The sequence below is a fragment of the Natator depressus genome, chromosome 2, assembly GCF_965152275.1.
Source record: "Natator depressus isolate rNatDep1 chromosome 2, rNatDep2.hap1, whole genome shotgun sequence".
In the NCBI taxonomy this organism is placed as follows: domain Eukaryota; kingdom Metazoa; phylum Chordata; order Testudines; family Cheloniidae; genus Natator; species Natator depressus.
The window spans coordinates 119,308,860-119,329,160 of NC_134235.1; the positions used below are offsets into that span (position 1 = coordinate 119,308,860).

A 20,301-nucleotide genomic window follows, 5' to 3' on the forward strand; every position below is an offset into this window, starting at 1 on the left:
CTCACAGGAACTACTGATGCTGCCTGTACAATTACAAGCCTAAAGTGGTTGAATTTTGAAGATCCATCTTTAGGACATATCTCTATGCAGCCCTGCCCTCAGCTTCATGTTTTAACAAGAAACAGTCGAAAGCCATGTAGAATATACTGCTAAGCTATTTGTATGATAAAAATTCGTATTTAATACTTGTTTTGCCTTTTCAGCCTAGCGAAGAGTTGTGGAAGACAGAAGTAACGCACGATATTAAAATTTCTGATTTAACCTTAAATGCAGATGCTAAATTTCACTTAGGAGGAGGAAGAAAACTCTGCAACATTATAGTACAACCTTCATGACCCAAACAGCATCAGACAAACTGAATACGCTCAGATGATGTGCGTTTTGGATAACAGGGACTTTTGCTAAAGTTGACTGATAGGTTTTCATGACAGTCTAGCCACATAAATGATAACAGAACATTAATCAGGTTTTTCGGTGGGGTGGGGTTCCCGGGCTATGGAATTTGGTACAGCAAATAAATGGGAGGGAAGAAAATGATTGTAAGCTTTTCAAAACGGAGACACACTATGTTTTTGTAAAGCACCTGGCACTTTGGGGGCCCTATACAATTACAAATACACTGTAATAAATACAAGCTACCCACCATGTCTCTGGTGCAACTGTAACAAACTGTCCACAGGTTGATGCATGCAGTTTTTAAAGTAATTCCTCTGGTACTCAGCTAGGGATGTCTAGTTACTCAAAGGTTAGTGTCTGTCTTTCTGCTAGGCAGAGCCGTCCCCGCGCCCAGCCAGCCCTGTTACACGCACACCCCTTTACTCACCTGCATAGAAGCGGATGAGGCAGCCGGTCTCGGAGTCCATGCCCTCCTCCTGCACCCTCCACAGGTCCCGGAAGCCCAGCTGGGAGAGGTAGTCGTTCTGGATCTGCAGGGGTTTCTCGTGTGCCTCCAGCCGGCGGCTGGTCTCCCCGTGGAACTGCACGTACAAGGCCGAGGGCAGGGGAGACGAGGCGCCCGCCTCTCCTCCCAAGTGAGACACCTTGGAGCCGGCAGGGGCTGCCGCAGCCATCCCTACCCCGGGGGTCTCTTCTCCCGCACACCCTGTCCACGGAGGGGGGTGCACCGAGGGCAACTCGCCCGGCCGGTGATGGCTCCTGCCCGGTCCCACACCTGCCCCTGCCCCCACTGGCGCAGCAGAATCCACCTCCAGCTCCTCGGAGGAGGACGAGCCGCCGCTGCTGTAGGGGTCCAGGCGGTCGGAGACGCTCTCAGTGCTGGGGCTGAGGCTGAAGCTCTCGGTGTCGGAGCCGGCCAGCCCCAGCTCGCCCAGGAGGGAGGGGCAGGATAGCGGCGGCCCAGCCAGGTAGAGCTCGGCGGGCGGCAGCGCCCTGGGACTGAAGTCGGAGGACAAGGGACTCGGCCGGGGATCTGCCCAGCTACTCTCCCCGGCGCTGCCGCTCAGTGCCAGGCGGCCGGGTCGGGCCGCCTCCGCGTTGTCCCCCGGCGGTTGCCGGGCCAGCTCGTGCCGGGTCCCCCGGCGGCTTCTCGGCCTCTCATCGTGCTCCGGCCGCTGCTGCCTGGCAGAAGGGGGATCGGGCGGTGTCAGGCTGCCCAGGTCTGCTACAGCCGCGGCGCCGGGGAGCGTCTCCCCCGGGAATGCTGCCACCTCCTGCTGGGGCTGCGCGCTCGCCTTACCTAGCACCCGGACCACACCGGCGCCCCCCCGGTGGCCAAGCTGCAGCAGCCGGGCCGCCACCTCGGCCGCCGTGGTCTCCAGCGTACAGAGCACCGGGCGAAGGTAGGACATGTGGCGCTCGTAGACATGGACGCAGCCCCGCCGCAGGTCCCGCCGCACCCAGTCCCGCTCCGCGGGCTGCAGCGGCTGCAGCTGCCGGGGCGGCTTCAGCAGCAGTGCTTTCCTGTCTAGGCTGCGGGTGCCCAGCGAGGCAGGGGCAGCCGGGGAAGAGGAGGAGGCGGCGGCGGCAGATAGATTCCTCTTCAGCCTCCCTCTCCTCAGCAGCAGGGAGTTGGCGCTGCTGCCCCGGCTAGGAGCAGCCTGAGTCCCGTTGGCTACCAGTGCAGCGTGGGGAGAGAAGCCTCCAGCGGCCCCTCGTCTCCTCCGCGGCCCCCCGGCTGCTTTGCCTTCTAGTTGCCCGGCCTCGGCGCCGCCGGGCGGCTCCACGCTGCTCTCTGTGCCCGGCGCTGCCCGGCTCCTCTCGCCCGGGGAGCTGCCCTGCTGCTCCACGCTGCTGCTGCTTCGCGCTGCCGCCGGGGCTTCTCTCGCTCGCTGCTGCGCGGGCTCCATTGCCCGGGGGCTGAGGATGCCGCCGCCTCCTCCCTGGGGCAGCGCCGCTCACAGCCCGGAGGAGGAGGGGGGTGGGGAAACAGAACGGAGAGAGGCGCCGCGTTCCAGAGGCGGATTATGTAGCAATTGGGAACATTCCGTCGGTCGGTGCCTCCGCGCGTTCGGCTCAGCCGCGCTCCACAGCTGTCGCGAGCGCCATTAGGGACAGAGAGAGGAGCCGCCTTCCCGCCTCCCTCCTCGGAGCCTCATGAATATTAAGCAACCCCAAACTTCTATTTACAATAGCATCCAGGGAGGAGCGAAGGGGGTGGGCTCATGAATACGCGTCCCAGCTTGACGCCATCCCTAGCGCGGTGGGGCGGGGCGCCGATGATAATTCAAGGTGACGGCAGGGGGCGAGCGAGGCATCCTGGGAAATGGAGTCCGCGGCCGGCCCCCATAGGACACACGCCCCCACATACGAACTACAAGTCCCAGCATCCCCTGCCCCTCTTCTCTCTCCAACAGGAGCGAGGTTCCCGCCCTCCTGTCCCCACGGGGCGCCCGCCTGCCCGCACGTGATCCTGTGACTGCCCCAGGGCGGGGGCCCTGTCAGAAATGCCTCACCTGCGGCCGCACAAACCGTGGTGGCTTTGCCTGTAGCCTCGTGTTGGCCTCTGCTCCCACAGCGCTCTGCACGCCCCCAGCCCGCGCGGGTTCCCCCCCGCAGCTGGCAGCCACCCGGCCCCAGGCACAGTTGCTTCCCCCAGTGCGTTGCTCAACTCCCCAGCGTGCTTAAGTCCAGCCTGACGTTTTCCACAGTTATTGATGATAGCAGCATTCAGAGGCCTGGTTAGGATAGTGAGCATGGTCTTCCTTCCCTTTTAATCATTAAAACCGATTTACTATCGCTGGGAAACCCCTCTTCACACTTCTTCCAGATCATAAATGTAATGAACACAAATTCATTTATTCTCAGATACCGCAATGAGGTTTAAGAAACTGAATAAAGAATAGACTAGCTAGAACGCCCAGGGGAAGTCACTTAACATTCACTACCACTCTTCATATGGCTTAATTAGTATTAAAATCTACACTAGGACTTTGCCTTTTACCCAATGATTATATTTTATCCAGAGCTTTCTCAAAAATAAATCCAGCTGTTCCAGGGAACCTGTATTGCCCAAGGCACTGATAATGAAACCTACATGCAGCTCCTTTCACTAGTTTAATACTGAGTGAAGGCAACAGTGTTTGAAAGTAATTACCAGCTGGTCGCTTCTTGAGGGCCTATGTAAAACAATCTCACAAGTCCATTTACCATATCCACATAATTTTTAAAAATCTGAAATGGCAACCTTATTTGCTGTTTCAGTAAAGAGGCCAACAAATTAATAAGAAGAGGCGGAGCTACCTTTTCATCTATAGAGAATGATCTCTTCAGATTAGAACCAGGATGGAAAAACTCATACAATTGTGAAAAAACTTGTACAGCTGATGCTTATGTTTGGTGCACAGAGAAGTGGTTGTTGGTCTGGCACCCATTTCAAGCACTGAAAATTGAATTAAAATATTTTGTTTAAAAAAATTGCTTAGTAGCAAAATGATTCTGCAAAATTGTCCAAAAAGATATGCCTCAAAATAAAATAATGTATTAAAATGGTAAATATCTCATAAATACACTTAACTATGTGAAAATATGAGTTTTAATATTGTAGGGGCACAATCGAACAATATTTATTTAGGCAAAACTGCTCCTGAAGTCAAGGGGGAGTTTTAGCCAAGTAATGTCCCCAGGATCAGGTTCTAACTTCTTGAGATCTGTACCCCGTTTAGTACATTTTGTAAAGTTGCAGTGAAACGTTTTGCCAAATATTTGTTTAAAATGTTACAGACTGCACTAAACTAATTGCTTTTGGCAATTAACCAAGTATCAACAACATTATGGGAGACAGAAACAAATCTTCACCACTAAGAACCCTAAAATAATCTCTCTAGGGTCAGTGAAACACTAACTATGAAACCTACTGCAAAACTTGTGATTTTTTAAAAACATATTTATAATGTAAAGAGAAACAACAAAGCAGACTGTGTCCATTTGTACATTATCATCATCATCTTCATCCTGTAGAAGTGTGCTGCTCACTCCACAGAAAACACTCAAGGTTTTCTCTAAAGAATTTATGATGTAAATATATCTTAATCTTTGTAAAATATGTGTCCAAAGGAGGCTTACAAGTTTATTTTCACTGGTAGACTGTTGTCCTTTAGAACAGAGTGATTTGTAAATTAATTGCTCTGTTCTGAATCTGCAGTTATCTTGTGTATATCCTTAGGTCTAATTGAAAGCAAAAGCATCTTTGGAATTCTTTCTAAGCTAGATAGCCAGAATCATATCCAGAACATAAATTAACAGCAAAGGCTCAGATTTATGTCCAAAAACAACTTTGAGAGGGGCAAAATGCAGCATAAGTGCAGCTTTGAGTATATCACAGTCCAGATATTTAGACTCTGATTCTCCACTTCCTTCCACATTCTCTATTTTCACTTCTGCTGATTTTACACAACTGTAATGCCACTGACTGAACTGGAGTTATTCCTGATCTGATTTAAACCAATTTAAGTGAGAGGAGATTCAGGTTTTAGTCTTACTATACACAAGACCTAAAATAGTATAAATACATAAAATAAAGATTATGAGTCCAAATCAGAATATATTTCTTTAACCATCTCTTTTCTCCAAGATTTTAGGTCCAAATACACTTTGCAGGTGGTGATAGGTTCTGACTTTTTTGGGAGGGGAGGTGAACAAAAAGGGTGTTACCAGAATTATTTAGTGATCAAAGGTGTTTTCCTTGAACAGTTTGAGACACCCTGTGGTCCTTGCCAAGACACCACAGCCCCAGTACAGATGGCCCAATCTGAAGAGCAGCAGGGGGTGGAATGGGGTATATGAGAAACTTGTCTGGGGAGACTGGAGGAAGAGAGAGAAGGACATAGGAGGCAGGGCAGAATGATCCTGGCTTGGGGCAAGCAAGAGGGAGACAGCAAGTTCCAAAGAGACTGTTGTCACTTAGTATTATATTAAGCCTTTTTAAAAAGGAAAGGAATTTACCAGGAAATACTTTGCTGAGTTGGAGTTAAGCTGGTAAATATTTATCTAAAGGGGGAAACAACAGTTTTCTCAAATAGAACAAATATTTAGAAAACCTGGAAGTTCAAAGTTAAGATTACACTAAAATCCATAACATACAGAAAATCTAGTATTAGATAGTATGCATATGTATGGCTACAGTCATCCAAACAACCTCATTTCAGATTCTCAGCTGGTGTGAAATGGCTTAGCTCCATTAGCATCTATGGAGCAATGCTAACTGACACTATCTGTGAATCCAGCTCATAACTCTGCCCACAGAAGTACTCAAATCCATAAAACAACTCTGTTAACTGAGTAGTGATTTATATGATACTTTCTTGTTGATAGGCTGGCTACATTACTGTGGTCCTTAAAATGAGGTGCACCAGCCTATCTCACTGTAGCAAACTACTGAAGTCCACAGGGTGGACTGGATTAAAGTTAAGGTTGTTTGGGTTACCACTGCATTATAAAATTCATTCAGGTGCAAAAGCATGTTTGTATCTTTAGTGAAAACCACACAGTTCTCTTTAGGATTTATTTCCCAGTAGTTGAGAGATATTTACAACCTTAATTCTCCTCTTACCAGGTTTTTTTTTTTTTTAATTGGAATTGGAAATGTTGATAGGGATTAACTGCTGCTATACTGCGATACTCTCATGATTAATCTTTGTAGCTCAGGACAGGTGGATGAAATATTTTCTTTGCTTTTCTATATTTTTATTGATTATTATTATTAAACAATAAAAAGGAATAGTGGGAAAGGGGATGATTCACAATCTAGAGGCTTCCCAGCAGAATCTGGCAATTTTGATGAAAAATTTTCTGAACTTGAAACACTTTGAAAAAAAAAAAAAAATACTTTAAGTTTATCATTATGAAATCATTGTGACTAAAAACTACATTAAAATGAGGGGACATAGTATACCCTCCCACAGAAAAACTGGTGGGAAGAGAACAGTAGGCCTGTGAAAGTGAGATAAATCTGCTGGAGAAGGGGTGGGCAAACTCTGGCCCAGGGGCCGCATCTGGCTCTTCAGATGTTTTAATCCAGCCCTTGAGCTCCTGCTGGGGAGTGGGGTTGGGGGCTTGCTCCGTGTGGCTCCCGGAAGCAGCAGCATGTTCCACCTCTGGTTCCTATGTGTAGGGGCAGCCAGGGGCCAATTTGGGGAGCTGCAGGGGCAGCGCCTGTGGGCAGGGCATAAGAACATAAGAATGGCCATATTGGGTCAGACCAAAGGTCCATCCAGCCCCATATCCTGTTTAGGGTGACCAGATGTCCCGATTTTATAGGGACAGTCCCGATTTTTGGGGCTTTTTCTTATATAGGCATCTATTTCCCCCCAACCCCGTCCTCATTTTTCACACTTGCTATCTAGTCACCCTAATCCTGTCTGCTGACAGTGGCCAATGCCAGGTGCCCCAGAGGGAGTGAACCTAACAGGTAATGATCAAGTGATCTCTCTCCTGCCATCCATGTCCACCCTCTGACAAACAGAGGCTAGGGACACCATTCCTTACCCATCCTGGCTAATAGCCATTAATGGACTTAACCTCCATGAATTTATCCAGTTCTCTTTTAAACCCTGTTATAGTCCTAGTCTTCACAACCTCCTCAGGCAAGGAGTTCCACAGGTTGACTGTGCGTTGTGTGAAGAAGAACTTCCTTTTATTTGTTTTAATCCTGCTTCCCATTAATTTCATTTGGTGGCCCCTAGTTCTTATATTATGGGAACAAGTAAATAACTTTTCCTTATTCACTTTCTCCACACCACTCATGATTTTATATATCTCTATCATATCCCCCTTTAGTCTCCTTTTTTCCAAGATGAAAAGTCCTAGTCCTAGCACAGAGCTGCCTGGCCACATCTCTGCGTAAGAGCCAGAGGGGCGGAGACATGCCATTGCTTCCGAGAGCTGCTTGAGGTAAGCACCAGCCCTGATCCCCCTCCCACTCTCCAAACCCCTCGGTCCCACCCTCCTGCACTCCAGAGCCCGCACCCCAGGCCGGAGCCCTCACCCCCCTCACCCACACCCCAATCCCCTGCCCCTGCCCCAGCCTGGAGCCCCCTCCCACACCCTGAACTCCTCATTTCTGGCCCCACCCCAGAGCCCACATCCACGGCCGGAGCCCTCACCTCTTCCCTCACCCAACCCAAAATTTCGTGAGCATTCATGGCCCACCATAAAATTTCCATACTCAGATGTGGCCCTCAGGCCAATTTGGTTAGTCTCTAAGGTGCCACAAGTACTCCTTTTCTTATAGCTAAGATAATTTTTTCACTTCAAGGTCTAAGAGACACAGACAAGGTTTTCATCTCGAGGCCAAAAGAAAGACACTTGATCACGGCCTTAGATAGGCCAAGAGACTACTTACACTTGATCTTAGCCAAAAGGCATGTCAATGCCAGGGGTTACATCAGCATAGCTACAGTACGCAGGGGTGTGAATTATTCACACCCCTGGATACCATAGCCAAGTCAACCTAACTTTTAAGTGTAGACCAGGCCCGAGATACTCTCTGCACTTCCCTATTGGCCTACCTCTGCTGTGGTAGCATGGCTATATAAGGCTTGCTGCCATCAGCTGCATTCTGTAGCTGCACAGTAGCACCTCGGGAGGGGACCCAGCCATATCAGTTATGCTTGGAGTAGTATCAACTCCCATTCAGCTATCTATGAAGTCTGCAGTACAGCAGCTACTCTCTGATTCCCACAAATCTGTATGGAGCCCTGAAACTAAAGTACACCTATAGGAGGGCATAGTAGGGGCACCAGTTGGTTTCTAGGGGTTTGGCTCCTCTTTGATTGCAGAAATAGATGGGAGAATGTAGCCCACAGTCAACTCACTTCAATGCCACTTTGTTGTGTTGACTCTATTAAACCTCCAGCACTTGCAATTGTACAGTTCTTAGTTTTAGCTAAAATGAATGTCTTGATTTGCAATTCAATCCTGTCTTTTTATCCATTGGAACAGAATAGTATATATTATGTAGTCCTTATTAAATAATTAGTTTGATAACTTACTACATTTAAAAAAGAAGTTTATTGTTATATGGAATATGCAATTATTTCTTCATTTTTAAATACTAAATTTAAAAATGGTATAATACTGTGCCTTCATTGAGCAAGTGTTGCTCATTCTCCAACCTTTGAATAAATAAAACTTTACTGGTGAGTCAGTGCTGGATCAAAAGCAGGTGAACACTTACAGATCATATTCATAGTTTCCCTGCTGTAAGTAGGTTTTATTACTGCTGCTAATGAGCATCTATATTTAAGAATGGGAGGGATATGAAGGGTTGGGGGAAAACATTGAAGTGATCCCAGTTAATGTGTGAAGGGGGAAAAAGGTAAAATATGGGAGCTAAGAAATAACATCTAGTTCAGAAAGGAGGACTTAATATTCAGCAGCTCTGTACTAAGGTATCTGGAGCCTTGTTCAGCTCTGTTTTTTAATAGCCTATTTTTGCTAGAGAAAGAGAATTTCCCTAAAGAGAAAGAGGCAAGAGGCTTGCTTAAGTGTTAACATGTTGCAACGGAAGACAAAGCATTTTCAACAGTGAAAATAATCCAAGAAGTAGGGAAAGGATGAGAATATATATATAAAATAAAGCAATTTAATGTCTTTTTTTTTTGTAAATGCAATTCAATGTTTTCATATGAAAGGTGTTATCAATAGTCTAATGCCCCAATTTAGAAAAGTACTTAAGGAAGTGCATAAGTCCATAATTATTCAGGAAAGCAGGTAAGAACATATGTAATCTTAAATATTTGCTTAAAGTTGAGCATCAGCTTAAGAGCCATGCCTCAATAGGGATGCTTTCTTGAATTGGGGACTAAAAGAATTAGGCCATATATTATATAATGCTCTACACTTGCATTTGTATCTTTAGGGAGTGGGGGAGATCATGAAATTTTGTTTGGTATTTATTTTCTGTTTCTAACCCCTACAATAATTTCTGGCAATGGTTGCCCAACTTTTCAAATCCACAGCCTCTTCCAGGCTGAAAAACCCAATTATCTTACAATAGTAAGTTTTCATCTGTAGATCTCAAAGCATTTTACCAAAGGATGGATAAGCATAATTATTTCCATTTTACAAATGGGGAAAATGGCAAAATACGGGTTAAGCTACTTTCCCATGGTCACACAGTGAGTCAGTTTCAAACCTGGGAGTAGATTCCAGGCCCTCTGTTTCTCATTTGTGAAATCTAGATAGGAGAGAGTGAATATGTGGCTCTTGACTCTGCTCTTTGAATTGGAACCAGTGCCCAGATCCTCAAAGGTTTTTAGACTCCTTGATTTCAATGGAAGTTAGGAACCTAAATACATTTAAGGATCTGGGCCCACGTCACTAACTTCATTCTGACTTGGCAGGCTGGATAGGGCTCCATAGAGAGGCTCATCATTGTCATTTCTGATTATTGGGGTCTCTGTTAAGTAATGCAAGGCTCCCTCTAACCCAAGAATGGAGGATGCTGCTTCTGCAATGTCCCGCAGTTCCCACCAGTCACGGGAACTGCAGGACCAGTTTGAGGCTAAGACCAGTATTTGAAGTTGCTCCTTGGTGTAGCTAGATCATATAGTTTTCAATGGGACAAGGAATTCCTAAATAATCAGCATTGTGAATTGTATTTTTCCAAATTGTGCTAGACTGTTAATATATAATTCTTTGTAATACTGTGTTAGCTTTATCATGAAGTAGTTCAGAAGTGTGGATGCATTAGCAAATTTAAGAAGGCCCCAACTTATTCTGATTATATCTGTCACTCCCAGCACAAAGATGTTGATCCTTTATCAGCACTAGGAACAGCGTCACATCACATGTGTCGGGAGAGATTTAAAGAGCTACAAATAAAACATCAGGCCTCTTTTAAATTTTTCCATTGTGTTGTTCGAGACAGCAGCTGATGGTGAGTTGTGATGCTATTAAAAACAGCACCCACAGAAACAAATTCAGAAAAAAAACCCACCTAGCCTTATAAACTACAGGAGTATGTTCGATGGTATATCAAATATTCCAAATTATTACAGTAAGTATTCTTAAAATGAAAGCAACATTTATTAAAGATTTTGTTTATAATTTGTGCTGGATTAATCTCAAAACCAGACTTCAGAGCTGAAAGATTAATTAGTAGAAAGTTTTCACTAATCCTCTTACCCAGCCATCCACTCTCCTGTCTTTAAGTACAGATTTGTTTGTTTATTTAAAAAGGGAAAAAAAGTTTTGTTCCACATTGCATGTTAAAAAATTAAAAGGTTCTCCTCCAAAAGCTTATAATGCCCTTTCCCCCCCTTTCAAGTATTTTCCCCTTAGGTTGGTATTTGCTTGTTCAAACTTCTGTTGTGTTCCAGAACTGTACAACTCCCTGAAGTACAAATTCATCATTAATAAATCTAACAGGATTAGTGTGGATTCAGAAAGCTATAACCTAACACAATGACTCAAACAGTTGGTTTCAGCATCAGCGATAAACCTGAACAGCGACCATTAACAAGTTTGGAATGACCCACAGTATTTGGCAGTTTTTCACTATAGCATCACAAGCTTCCATTAAGCAAATTCTTTAAATAATTCATGTCACAGTCTCTAGTGCTAAAAGAGGATTTGTGATAAGAGACTAAATTTAGAAATTCCCATATTTTAAGTCTGAATAGAGTAAATTTTGATGTGAGAGTGGGCACAGTTGAAGGAAAAAATTCTAAATGTTTATTTATTGTTTTCCGTTTGTACAAGGTGCCTATCACCCGCCTCCAACTGCTTCTACAATAATTAACTAAAAGCATGGACAAAATGCATCAGTTAGTTCATTTTCAAAAGTTATTTTTATTTAGCTGCTTAAGCACATAAAATATACACCTTATTAAAAGGTACTTAAATATCAAACAATATTCATACTTCACCTTTGTCCAACTTGTCCTCGTCCCTCCCTCCACGAACACAAGTCGACACCACATCATTCTATTCTGTTGTGAGCACGTTCTTTCCATTTCTGGCCAAAGAGTTTTCTCCTGGGATTGGCCCAGCACGTTTTCAGTCTGCCCAGCGATCACTTGTGGTCTCTGGGGATCCAGTCACTAATGCGGGTTATCCACCTACTGTCTTGCCTGCGGACTACATGACCCACCCATCTTCGCTTTGTGTCATACATCGCCTGCACTACATCGGTCACCTCTGTACACCTTCCGATTTCCTCATTCGGTATATGATCACAGAGTGATATCTTACATATTCGCCTTTCCACTGCTCTCTGGGTGACCGCAAATTTTTCTTCCTCCGCTTTCGTCGTTGACCAGCTTTCTGCTTTGTATATCACTGCTGGCACAACAGTGGAGTTCAACAGTTCTTTCCTTTTCTTCATGGGCAGTTCATCATCTGTTAGAGACGTCTTTATTTTGTTGAAACTTGCCCACCCCGCCTTTCTCTTCCTACTGCATTCCCCTTCGAATGAGTTGTCTCTGCTCAGCTGCTGACCCAGGTAAATATATTTGTCCATGATTTCTTTCCCATTTACAGTGGTGATTCCTTATGAATAATTCCTTATGCTCATTCCGCATCCACTTCATCTTCAACGTGTTCACTTCCAACCCAATGTCATGTGAAAGTGTTTGCAGTTGCTGCAATTTGTTTTCCAGTTCTGCTGTGTCCTTCGCTAGTATTAGTTGTCAGCGAAGAGAAGATGCGTTACCTGTTCTCCGTCAATTCTGATTCTTTCTGATTCATACTTAGGTGAATTAAATAAAAATCAAAGTACAAAAATTCTAACTATCAATACACCAGTTAATGACAATAAAGCAATTAACATCCCCCCATACATACAGCTTCCCAGAAACCCCTCGAGCAACCCTCTCAGAGCCTCATAAATAGATAAGGCAACACATTCTAGCTTTATTGAACCAAGAGAGGCTGGAGGAGTAAAATTCCGAATCAGAGTCCTCCCCTAGGAATCTTCTGCTTCAGCCCCCTGACAGTCAAACCTGGGGGCTGTTAGTTTGCATGTCCCAGTTCTGAACTTCCACAGTAACACATGAGAAAGGCAGAGGGAAATCCTGGCTCTACTGAAGTCAATGACAGAACTCCCATTGACTTCAGCGTGACCAGTATTTCACTCGCAATCTCTAAGAACACAGAATAAAAACCATGAAGAGCTTTACAGATCAAATCAGCAATTTGAGTTGCACTCACAAATAGATTGGAAGTCAGTGCAGACTCTAGAGCACAATGAGGGATTGCAAAGTACATGGGTGTAGTCACATGTTTGCTCACACTTCGATAAATCTGAAGAATGTCAGTATTCAGAAAGAAAAAATACTATGCCTTTCTATTCAGAAAAATAAGAATTGCCCTGCTGGATCAGACCACTGGTCCTTCTAGTTCAGTGTCCTGTCACCAACAGTGACATTTGCTTCAGGGGAAGGTGAAAACCCCCCCTGCAATTGTGGGATGAGCTGCCCACAAAATATTTCTTCCAAAACAACTGTAGTTGGAGGTTGGCTTATGCCCTGAAGCATGAGGGTGTCTATCCCTTTAAAAACTCTTGGTTTTTTTTTAAATAATATTTATTATTGTAATTCTGGATATGTTTGTTATCCAGTCCTTTTCTGTATCCTGCTAAGATCTTGGCCTCAGTGATATTGTGTAGCAACGAGTTCTGGTATGTCATTCTGTGAATAAGTATTTCCTTTTATCAATTTTGAATTTGTTCCCTTTCAATTTCATTGAAGATTCCCTTGTGTTTGAGTTATATAAGAGGGAGAATAATAGAGGGTGAGAGGGTGTGCTGGATGGAGTCAAGGATGGCTGCCCATGGCCTCAAACCAATAGAAACCACAACAGGGTTAAGGGAGAAGGGGTAGTAAAGCAACGTGGTTATATTAATGTTTCAGGTTACAACTTCACGAAAACAGAGTATTTTATAAAAAATAAGATGAATAAATATAAAGGGAAAATACAGGAAACTTTGGCATGATAATTATAATTGAAATGTGATTTGAATACATTTTAAATGGTTTTTATTGGGATTAATGCAAATATATTTTAAAATATTGAATAGCTAAGAATAACATTTTTCTTACATAACTCAATGATTAAGTGGTAGGCTTGAGAATTGAGAATTTGCATTATCTACATGCACTCCGAAATGTGTATATATTCACTATGCAGGAAAGTAAGATTGATCTCTAATTCTGAAGCACATTTATCATGTCTGTGCAAATGAATGGAGGGCATACCCAGGGAAAATCAATACTTATGCAGCCTACTTTAGAAAAAGTGAGAGAGTTGCTTCAGAACAGCAGAGAATCTTGTCACTAATGTTTTCCTGTGATTTTTTTCCTTCCTTTGAATACTGTTCATTTACATAATATTCTGTATTTACTACAGATTAAAGAGAATCGTACTGAAAGGGGGCCATCTCAGCCATCCAGAACAATGGGATGCTCTAGTGACCAACCACCAGTGGCAATTTCTCAATAACAATAATACAATACTCACATCCAACAGTAGACAATCATGAAGCCCACTGAAGTCAAAGAAAGTCTCCCATTCAGTTCAGTGGGCTTTGAATCAGGCCCATAATGGCAGATTCACTTGATGACTGTATGCTTATTTCTAATTACAATATACATTCTGATTCACTACAGCTTCTACACAGAATAATATACCACAACAAAGTTGGTTACCTGAACTTTTCATTCCCTTACACCCCATCAACCCATCTATCTTTGGTCCTTTCAGTCTGCATCCCTAGTCCCAGTTGCTATTTAGGAAAGATTAATCATCATAATCCTCATACCCAATAACTAATTTGTTAATTAATTAAATTGTATTTGTGTATTTTAAAGCTCGCTCTCTCTCACACACACACACACACACACACAGGTCTTCTTTTTCCCCTCTCACCATTAACTCCTTTCTCACACGCGATGAGGATGAGTGCCGGGAAAAGTAAATACATAAATAATAAACCAAAGAGGTAGCCAGGAAGAACATATAATAAAGGCTGCCTTCCTCCAACATGCTACTCATTTAAGTTAAATAGGTGTTAAAAAAACCCACAAAGAAAACAGGTTTGAACAGTCCCACTAAAAACCCCCTTCCCCTCTCACTTGATCAGCTTTCACCCTCATAATTCTTGTCATTAATTCACTGGTTCTCCAGTCAATAATACAGTTTTCAAGGATAGACTCGGTCAGAAGCCTAATGTTTTGTTCTTTTCCTTTTCAAGTCACCTTTAAGATTTGCAAAGTGCTTTGAGATCCACAGATGGAAGGTGCTATATAGGATCACAAAGTTGACTCCCGTAACTTGAGAATCCACCCTATTTACAAAGCAATAACCTTATCCTAATATAAATAAATCCTGACTCCTTAATCGTATGCAAATCAGAGTGCAGGGAACTACATAACTGAGAAGAAACTATATCAGTAATTTTACAGCGTTCTTGAACTCTGAATGGCTGTAGCAGGATGGACTGGCCTCCCTCTGATGCTGACAGGGAGGAACCACTCCCCGCCCCCTGGTGGGAAGAGCCATGCTGGGCCCGCCCCTTGCTCTGGAAGCTGAGGGGCAGAACAGGACGGATAAGAGGCATGAGTCGGGGGACCACTCGAGGCCACTACAATGGCTAAATCAATTTCATTTCAATATAATAAAATACACTTTACAGGTATAAAGTAAATTCCCTGCACACATTATTGTTCACAATAAGAAAAGGAGACTCCATCAAGAAACAAACATTTTAAAATTGTAAAGTCTAGGTTATTAAAGATTCTTGATTTCCGTGGCCATAACAGTGAAATGCAGTGTTAGCAAATACAATATATCGATTGACAGAGCCAGAAGAGTACCCAGAAGTCACCTACTACAGGACAGACCCAACAAAGAAAATAACAGAACGCCACTAGCCGTCACCTTCAGCCCCCAACTAAAACCTCTGCAACGCATCATCAAGGATCTACAACCTGTCCTGAAGGACCACGCATCACTCTCACAGATCTTGGGAGACAGGCCGGTCCTTGCTTACAGACAGCCCCCCAACCTGAAGCAAATACTCACCAGCAACCACACACCACAGAACCACTAACCCAGGAACCTATCCTTGCAACAAAGCCTGTTGCCAACTGTGTCCACATATCTATTCAGGGGACACCATCATAGGGCCTAATCACATCAGCCACACTATCAGAGGCTTGTTCACCTGCACATCTACCAATGTGATATATGCCATCATGTGCCAGCAATGCCCCTCTGCCATGTACATTGGCCAAACCTGACAGTCTCTACATAAAAGAATAAATGGACACAAATCAGACGTCAAGAATTTATAACATTCAAAAATCAGTTGGAGAACACTTCAATCTCTCTGGTCACTCGATTACAGACCTAAAAGTTGCAATCCTTCAACAAAAAAACTTCAAAAACAGACTCCAACAAGAGACTGCTGAATTGGAATTAATTTGCAAACTGGATACAATTAACTTAGGCTTGAATAGAGACTGGGAGTGGATGGGTCATTACACAAAGTAAAACTATCCCATCCCCCCCCCCCCGGTTCCTCAGACGTTCTTGTCAACTAGAAATGGCCCACCTTGATTATCACTACAAAAGGTTTCCCCCACCCCACTCTCCTGCTGGTAATAGCTCACCTTAAGTGATCACTCTGGTTACAGTGTGTATGGTAACACCCATTGTTTCATTTTCTCTGTGGGTATAAATCTCCCCACTGTATTTTCCACTGAATGCATCCGATGAAGTGAGCTGTAGCTCACGAAAGCTTATGCTCAAATAAATTTGTTAGTCTCTAAGGTGCCACAAGTCCTCCTTTTCTTTTTGCGAATACAGACTAACACGGCTGCTACTCTGAAACATATTGATTGCCACTGTTGTAAATAATTTCAGTTTTCTAAGGCACTAACTAGGAAATAACACCCTTGTCACTTCTAAGTTGTCCAAATGTCTCAGTTATATAGTAACTAGAGAGTTGTCCCCATTGGCATGATGATAAAATTCCTCTCATTAGCTCTTGAAAATGTTAGGGCCCAAAGTGTAATTACAGTACATAGTTCACACCAGTAATAGAATATAAATTATTGTGTAATCTACACCATGCATAGTTATATCATTTAAAGGGGCAGTATCAACATTGACAAGATATCTTCAATTTTACTTTTTTTTTTTTTTTTTTTTTTTTTTTTTTTACTACTAATAACACCTAAGAAAGCAAAAACTCGAAGCTTTTTGAAAATCAAATTCATATTCAGGCTTCTTCTCACACATTCATGGGGAAGCAGCCAAAGAGAGGCCCAGTATTGCCAATTTCTGCAGTTTTATCATGAGTCCCACAATATTTGATGCTTCTTTTTGAAGTTTCAGCTCCTGAGGTCCCTTGATTACGTGAGAACCTTAGCACTCATCTAAAAAGAAAGGATGCTTCTTGCCCTCAGGCTGCCAAGAAAAGCTTAAAAATGTCATCAAAGGGCACCCTAAAGGCTCAAAAACCAAAAGGCAAATGAGGGAGAACCTAATTATTTAGGGTTATATATTCCCATGATTAAGCTTATCTCATGTTTCGTTAAGGCCTTACTTATGATTTTTTGGAACATTTGGAATTAGCAATGCTGGAGGCTCAACCTTTTCACGAAGCTGGAATTCACCTGCAGATCCTATATGACCTGAGACCCATAGGGGTTATTCTAGAGTGGGATGCATCACGGGGTACGGTGTGTGTCTGCTAATGCATTGCAACAGTCGATGTCTCGGCTATCTGAGATAACTTTGTGCACTGATGAGCTTTCCTCAAACACAAGGAGTAGACCATATACTTTTGGTGTAAATAGCTTTTATTTTAGATTAAGGAAAACAACAATTAAGAATAAAGGGGAAGACTCCACAAGAGAGCATCGTGTGAATGTGTGTGTGTGTGTGTGTGTGTGTCTCTACTCTGTAGAAGTTGCAGTAATTTTGACAACAAAATGGCTGCTTCATAGACATTTCAAGGTGCTGTACACAAAATAGGCATCATAGTTACATGAACAATGGCGTTTGGTATCTATGCTCCATAAAGATATACACTGGACATTGTTTGACCCAGCTGATTATGTGGACAGGGTATCTTGGATTCCACAGCATTATGCAGATATGTGAAGTGATTTTTGTACCTGAACCCCTTTGAGGAAGACTTGGTGGGAAGCTTGATAACAGCAAAGGTACAGTTTATTCCCTTCACTGACTCACGGAGCTCACGTTCTTCCTTTCCTTCTCCTTTTTTCCCGGTCTCGCTGCCTCCTCCACTGGTGCATCCTGGGAATTGTAGTTCCTGGACTTAAAGCTACAAGAATGATCTAGAAACAAACTTACTATAAAGTGTAGCTTTCTGCACCTCTCTAGCTAAAACACACACTTCCCCTTGAGAATAACCATTATAAAACTTTAAACAGTCACTTTCCAATCTGTCACTTGAGTCCAGTAACAAAATCTTCCAATCTTTTTAGGCAGTCTCCTTTGTCTCACACTTCTCCTAATACCTGATGAGTCAGGAACAAGAGTAGGTGGTGGAGCAATTCCTACAGCTATAGATTGTCTATCATCACTATCAGTGTCACCGATGTTCTCTGGTCCAAGGTGAAAATCGACACTCTCTTCTTCAGCTGCTGGCTGATGAGTTGCAGACAATCTTGAAGTGTTCCATTTCTTTCCATCTATTAATACATCTCCTAAGATTTCTGTTATTTGCAAAAGACACGAATATCTTGAATGTCCTTTTTTGACTCGATATGGCAGCTTCACACAAACAAAATCTACAGTTTGAAACTTTTTTAGGTTCAGCACTTTTCTTAAGATCTACATCCTGTCTGTTCTTAACACGTTCATGAATAGTTTCATTGTGTAACCCCGCCTCTTGTTCGCTGGCCCAGTATGAAGTTGTTCAAGACACAGGCGCTGACTTTCCATTCTGCTGGGGAGTGCTCAACCCCCAGATCTGCCCCAGGCTCCACCCCTCCCCTCAGGCCCCACCCCTGCCCAATGTCTTCCCACCCCCACCCATCCCCTCCCCGCAAGCATGCTGGGTCCTCGCTCCTTCACTCCGCCCTCCCCAGCCTCCTGCATGCTGCAAAACAGCTGATTGTGGTGGGTGGGAGGGGGAAGCACTGATCGGAGGGGCCCACCGGTGGGCAGGAGGTGCTGGGGGAGGTGCTGAAAGGAGGGCACCGAGCACCCACCAATTTTCCCCCGTGGGTGCTCCAGCCCCAGACCAGCCATGGAGTCAGTGCCTAAGATTCAAGATAAGGTAAGTCTCCCTTGTGGCTTTTTACACAACTTTAGGAAAATGAGCCTGAGGTGCCTCTATGTGCTCTGCATTGTGTGTCAGTGCATATTCACGTCAGACCAGACAAACCACCAGAAACAAAGATTTATTCTGTAAGGAGAAACAGAACAGCATTACAGTCCAGCAGCCTCCTCTCTTCTTGCCTTGTGCTCCCAGTTTCAGTCAGTGCTGAAACTTCCTGCTGGAAGGGCAGAGGGTACCTCCTGGCAAGAACCAGGAAGTCCTCCCAATATGTCACAGAAACTCCCTTTTGGGCCACATAGATTTTCCTTTGGGCATTATGGCCTTTGTACTCAAGGGTACCTGTAAAATAGCTACTGATGGGGATGGGAGATCCACTATACCCTCCAGGGTATATGTCTGGAGGATGCAACTCACTTTGGGAGCTGGCATATAGCGCAGCATACAGTTGGTTGAGAATGATAGCGTAAGGTGAACCAGAACCCACTGATATGCTCATCTCATGGCAGTTGTCTTGCTCTTGGCAGCGTGCAGTGGTGTGGTGATCTCCTGTAACGTTCAGTTTGCCATCATCCTTATCTGTGAGAACTCCAGACACAACAATGACGGCAGACTTACAGACTTTAGCAAAATGTTCTTTTTTGTTGCACTTCTTGTTTACTGATTTCTTGGCACTCACCCTTGAAAGTCTACCTTGTGACCAAGGTCACTGCATCTGTAGCATTGGTAGCAATGTGATGTGTAGAAGGATAAAGGCACCGTGGATATAGACTTAGGAGTTTTGCAAGTAGCAGACTTTTATTGGACTGCATTAACCTCTGCAGGCTGGAAGACATCTGGTGTTGTGGACAGTGACTTAGCACAGTAGATGGCGCTTTCCACTCATTGAGCAGTTTCTGCAGTTTTCTTTTAGGTAAGGACTTTTATCATGAGACGTCATTCACACATCTTGGAACTGATCGTCTTCATGACAAAAAAGAAGCACTATGACAAAAAGAAGAGTACTTGTGGCACCTTAGAGACTAACCAATTTATTTGAGCATAAGCTTTCGTGAGCTACAGCTCACTTCATCGGATGCATACTCCGATGAAGTGAGCTGTAGCTCACGAAAGCTTATGCTCAAATAAATTGGTTAGTCTCTAAGGTGCCACAAGTACTCCTTTTCTTTTTGCGAATACAGACTAACACGGCTGTTACTCTGAAAACTATGACAAAAGAGGCACTGCCCCTTTAAATTTCTCTTCTCAGCAAGCTACAGTTGCAGAGAACAGCAGGCTTTAGGCCTGTGGAGTTATCCTGGGAGCAGGAACAGCAGATCACAACAGCAGGAATCATGAGTTGCTTGGCTAAATTAGAGTTCTATTTCTCCGATTGTCTTATGCTCATTGCCAATTTGTTTTGTACCTGAACCCCTTTGAGGAAAACTCAGAAAACTTGATAACAGCAAAGGTGAGGTTTATTCCCTTCACTCTTTCACAGCGCTCACATTCTTCCTTCCCTTCTCTCTCTCGCTCTCATTCTTCTCCTTCTCTGGTGCCTCCTGGGAATTGTAGGAACTCCAAGCTACAGGACCCACCTAGGAACAAAC

General features: G+C 43.9%; 1 protein-coding gene and 1 long non-coding RNA gene across 2 annotated transcripts in view; one reads left to right on the forward strand and one right to left on the reverse strand.

Moving 5' to 3' along the window:
• The window catches only part of PHLPP1 (PH domain and leucine rich repeat protein phosphatase 1), a 217,992-nt gene extending 215,457 nt beyond the window's left edge, over positions 1-2,535 (reverse strand). The window contains exon 1 of the mRNA XM_074944968.1: positions 824-2,535. Within this exon, the coding sequence (XP_074801069.1) occupies positions 824-2,306 (1,483 nt within the window). The 5' untranslated portion in view covers positions 2,307-2,535. The remainder of the gene's footprint in view (positions 1-823) is intronic.
• LOC141982681 (uncharacterized) overlaps positions 1,577-20,301 on the forward strand; it is a 71,451-nt gene continuing 52,726 nt past the window's right edge. The window contains exons 1-2 of the long non-coding RNA XR_012638172.1: positions 1,577-1,799; positions 7,234-7,347. This is a non-coding gene — a long non-coding RNA (uncharacterized LOC141982681). The remainder of the gene's footprint in view (positions 1,800-7,233; positions 7,348-20,301) is intronic.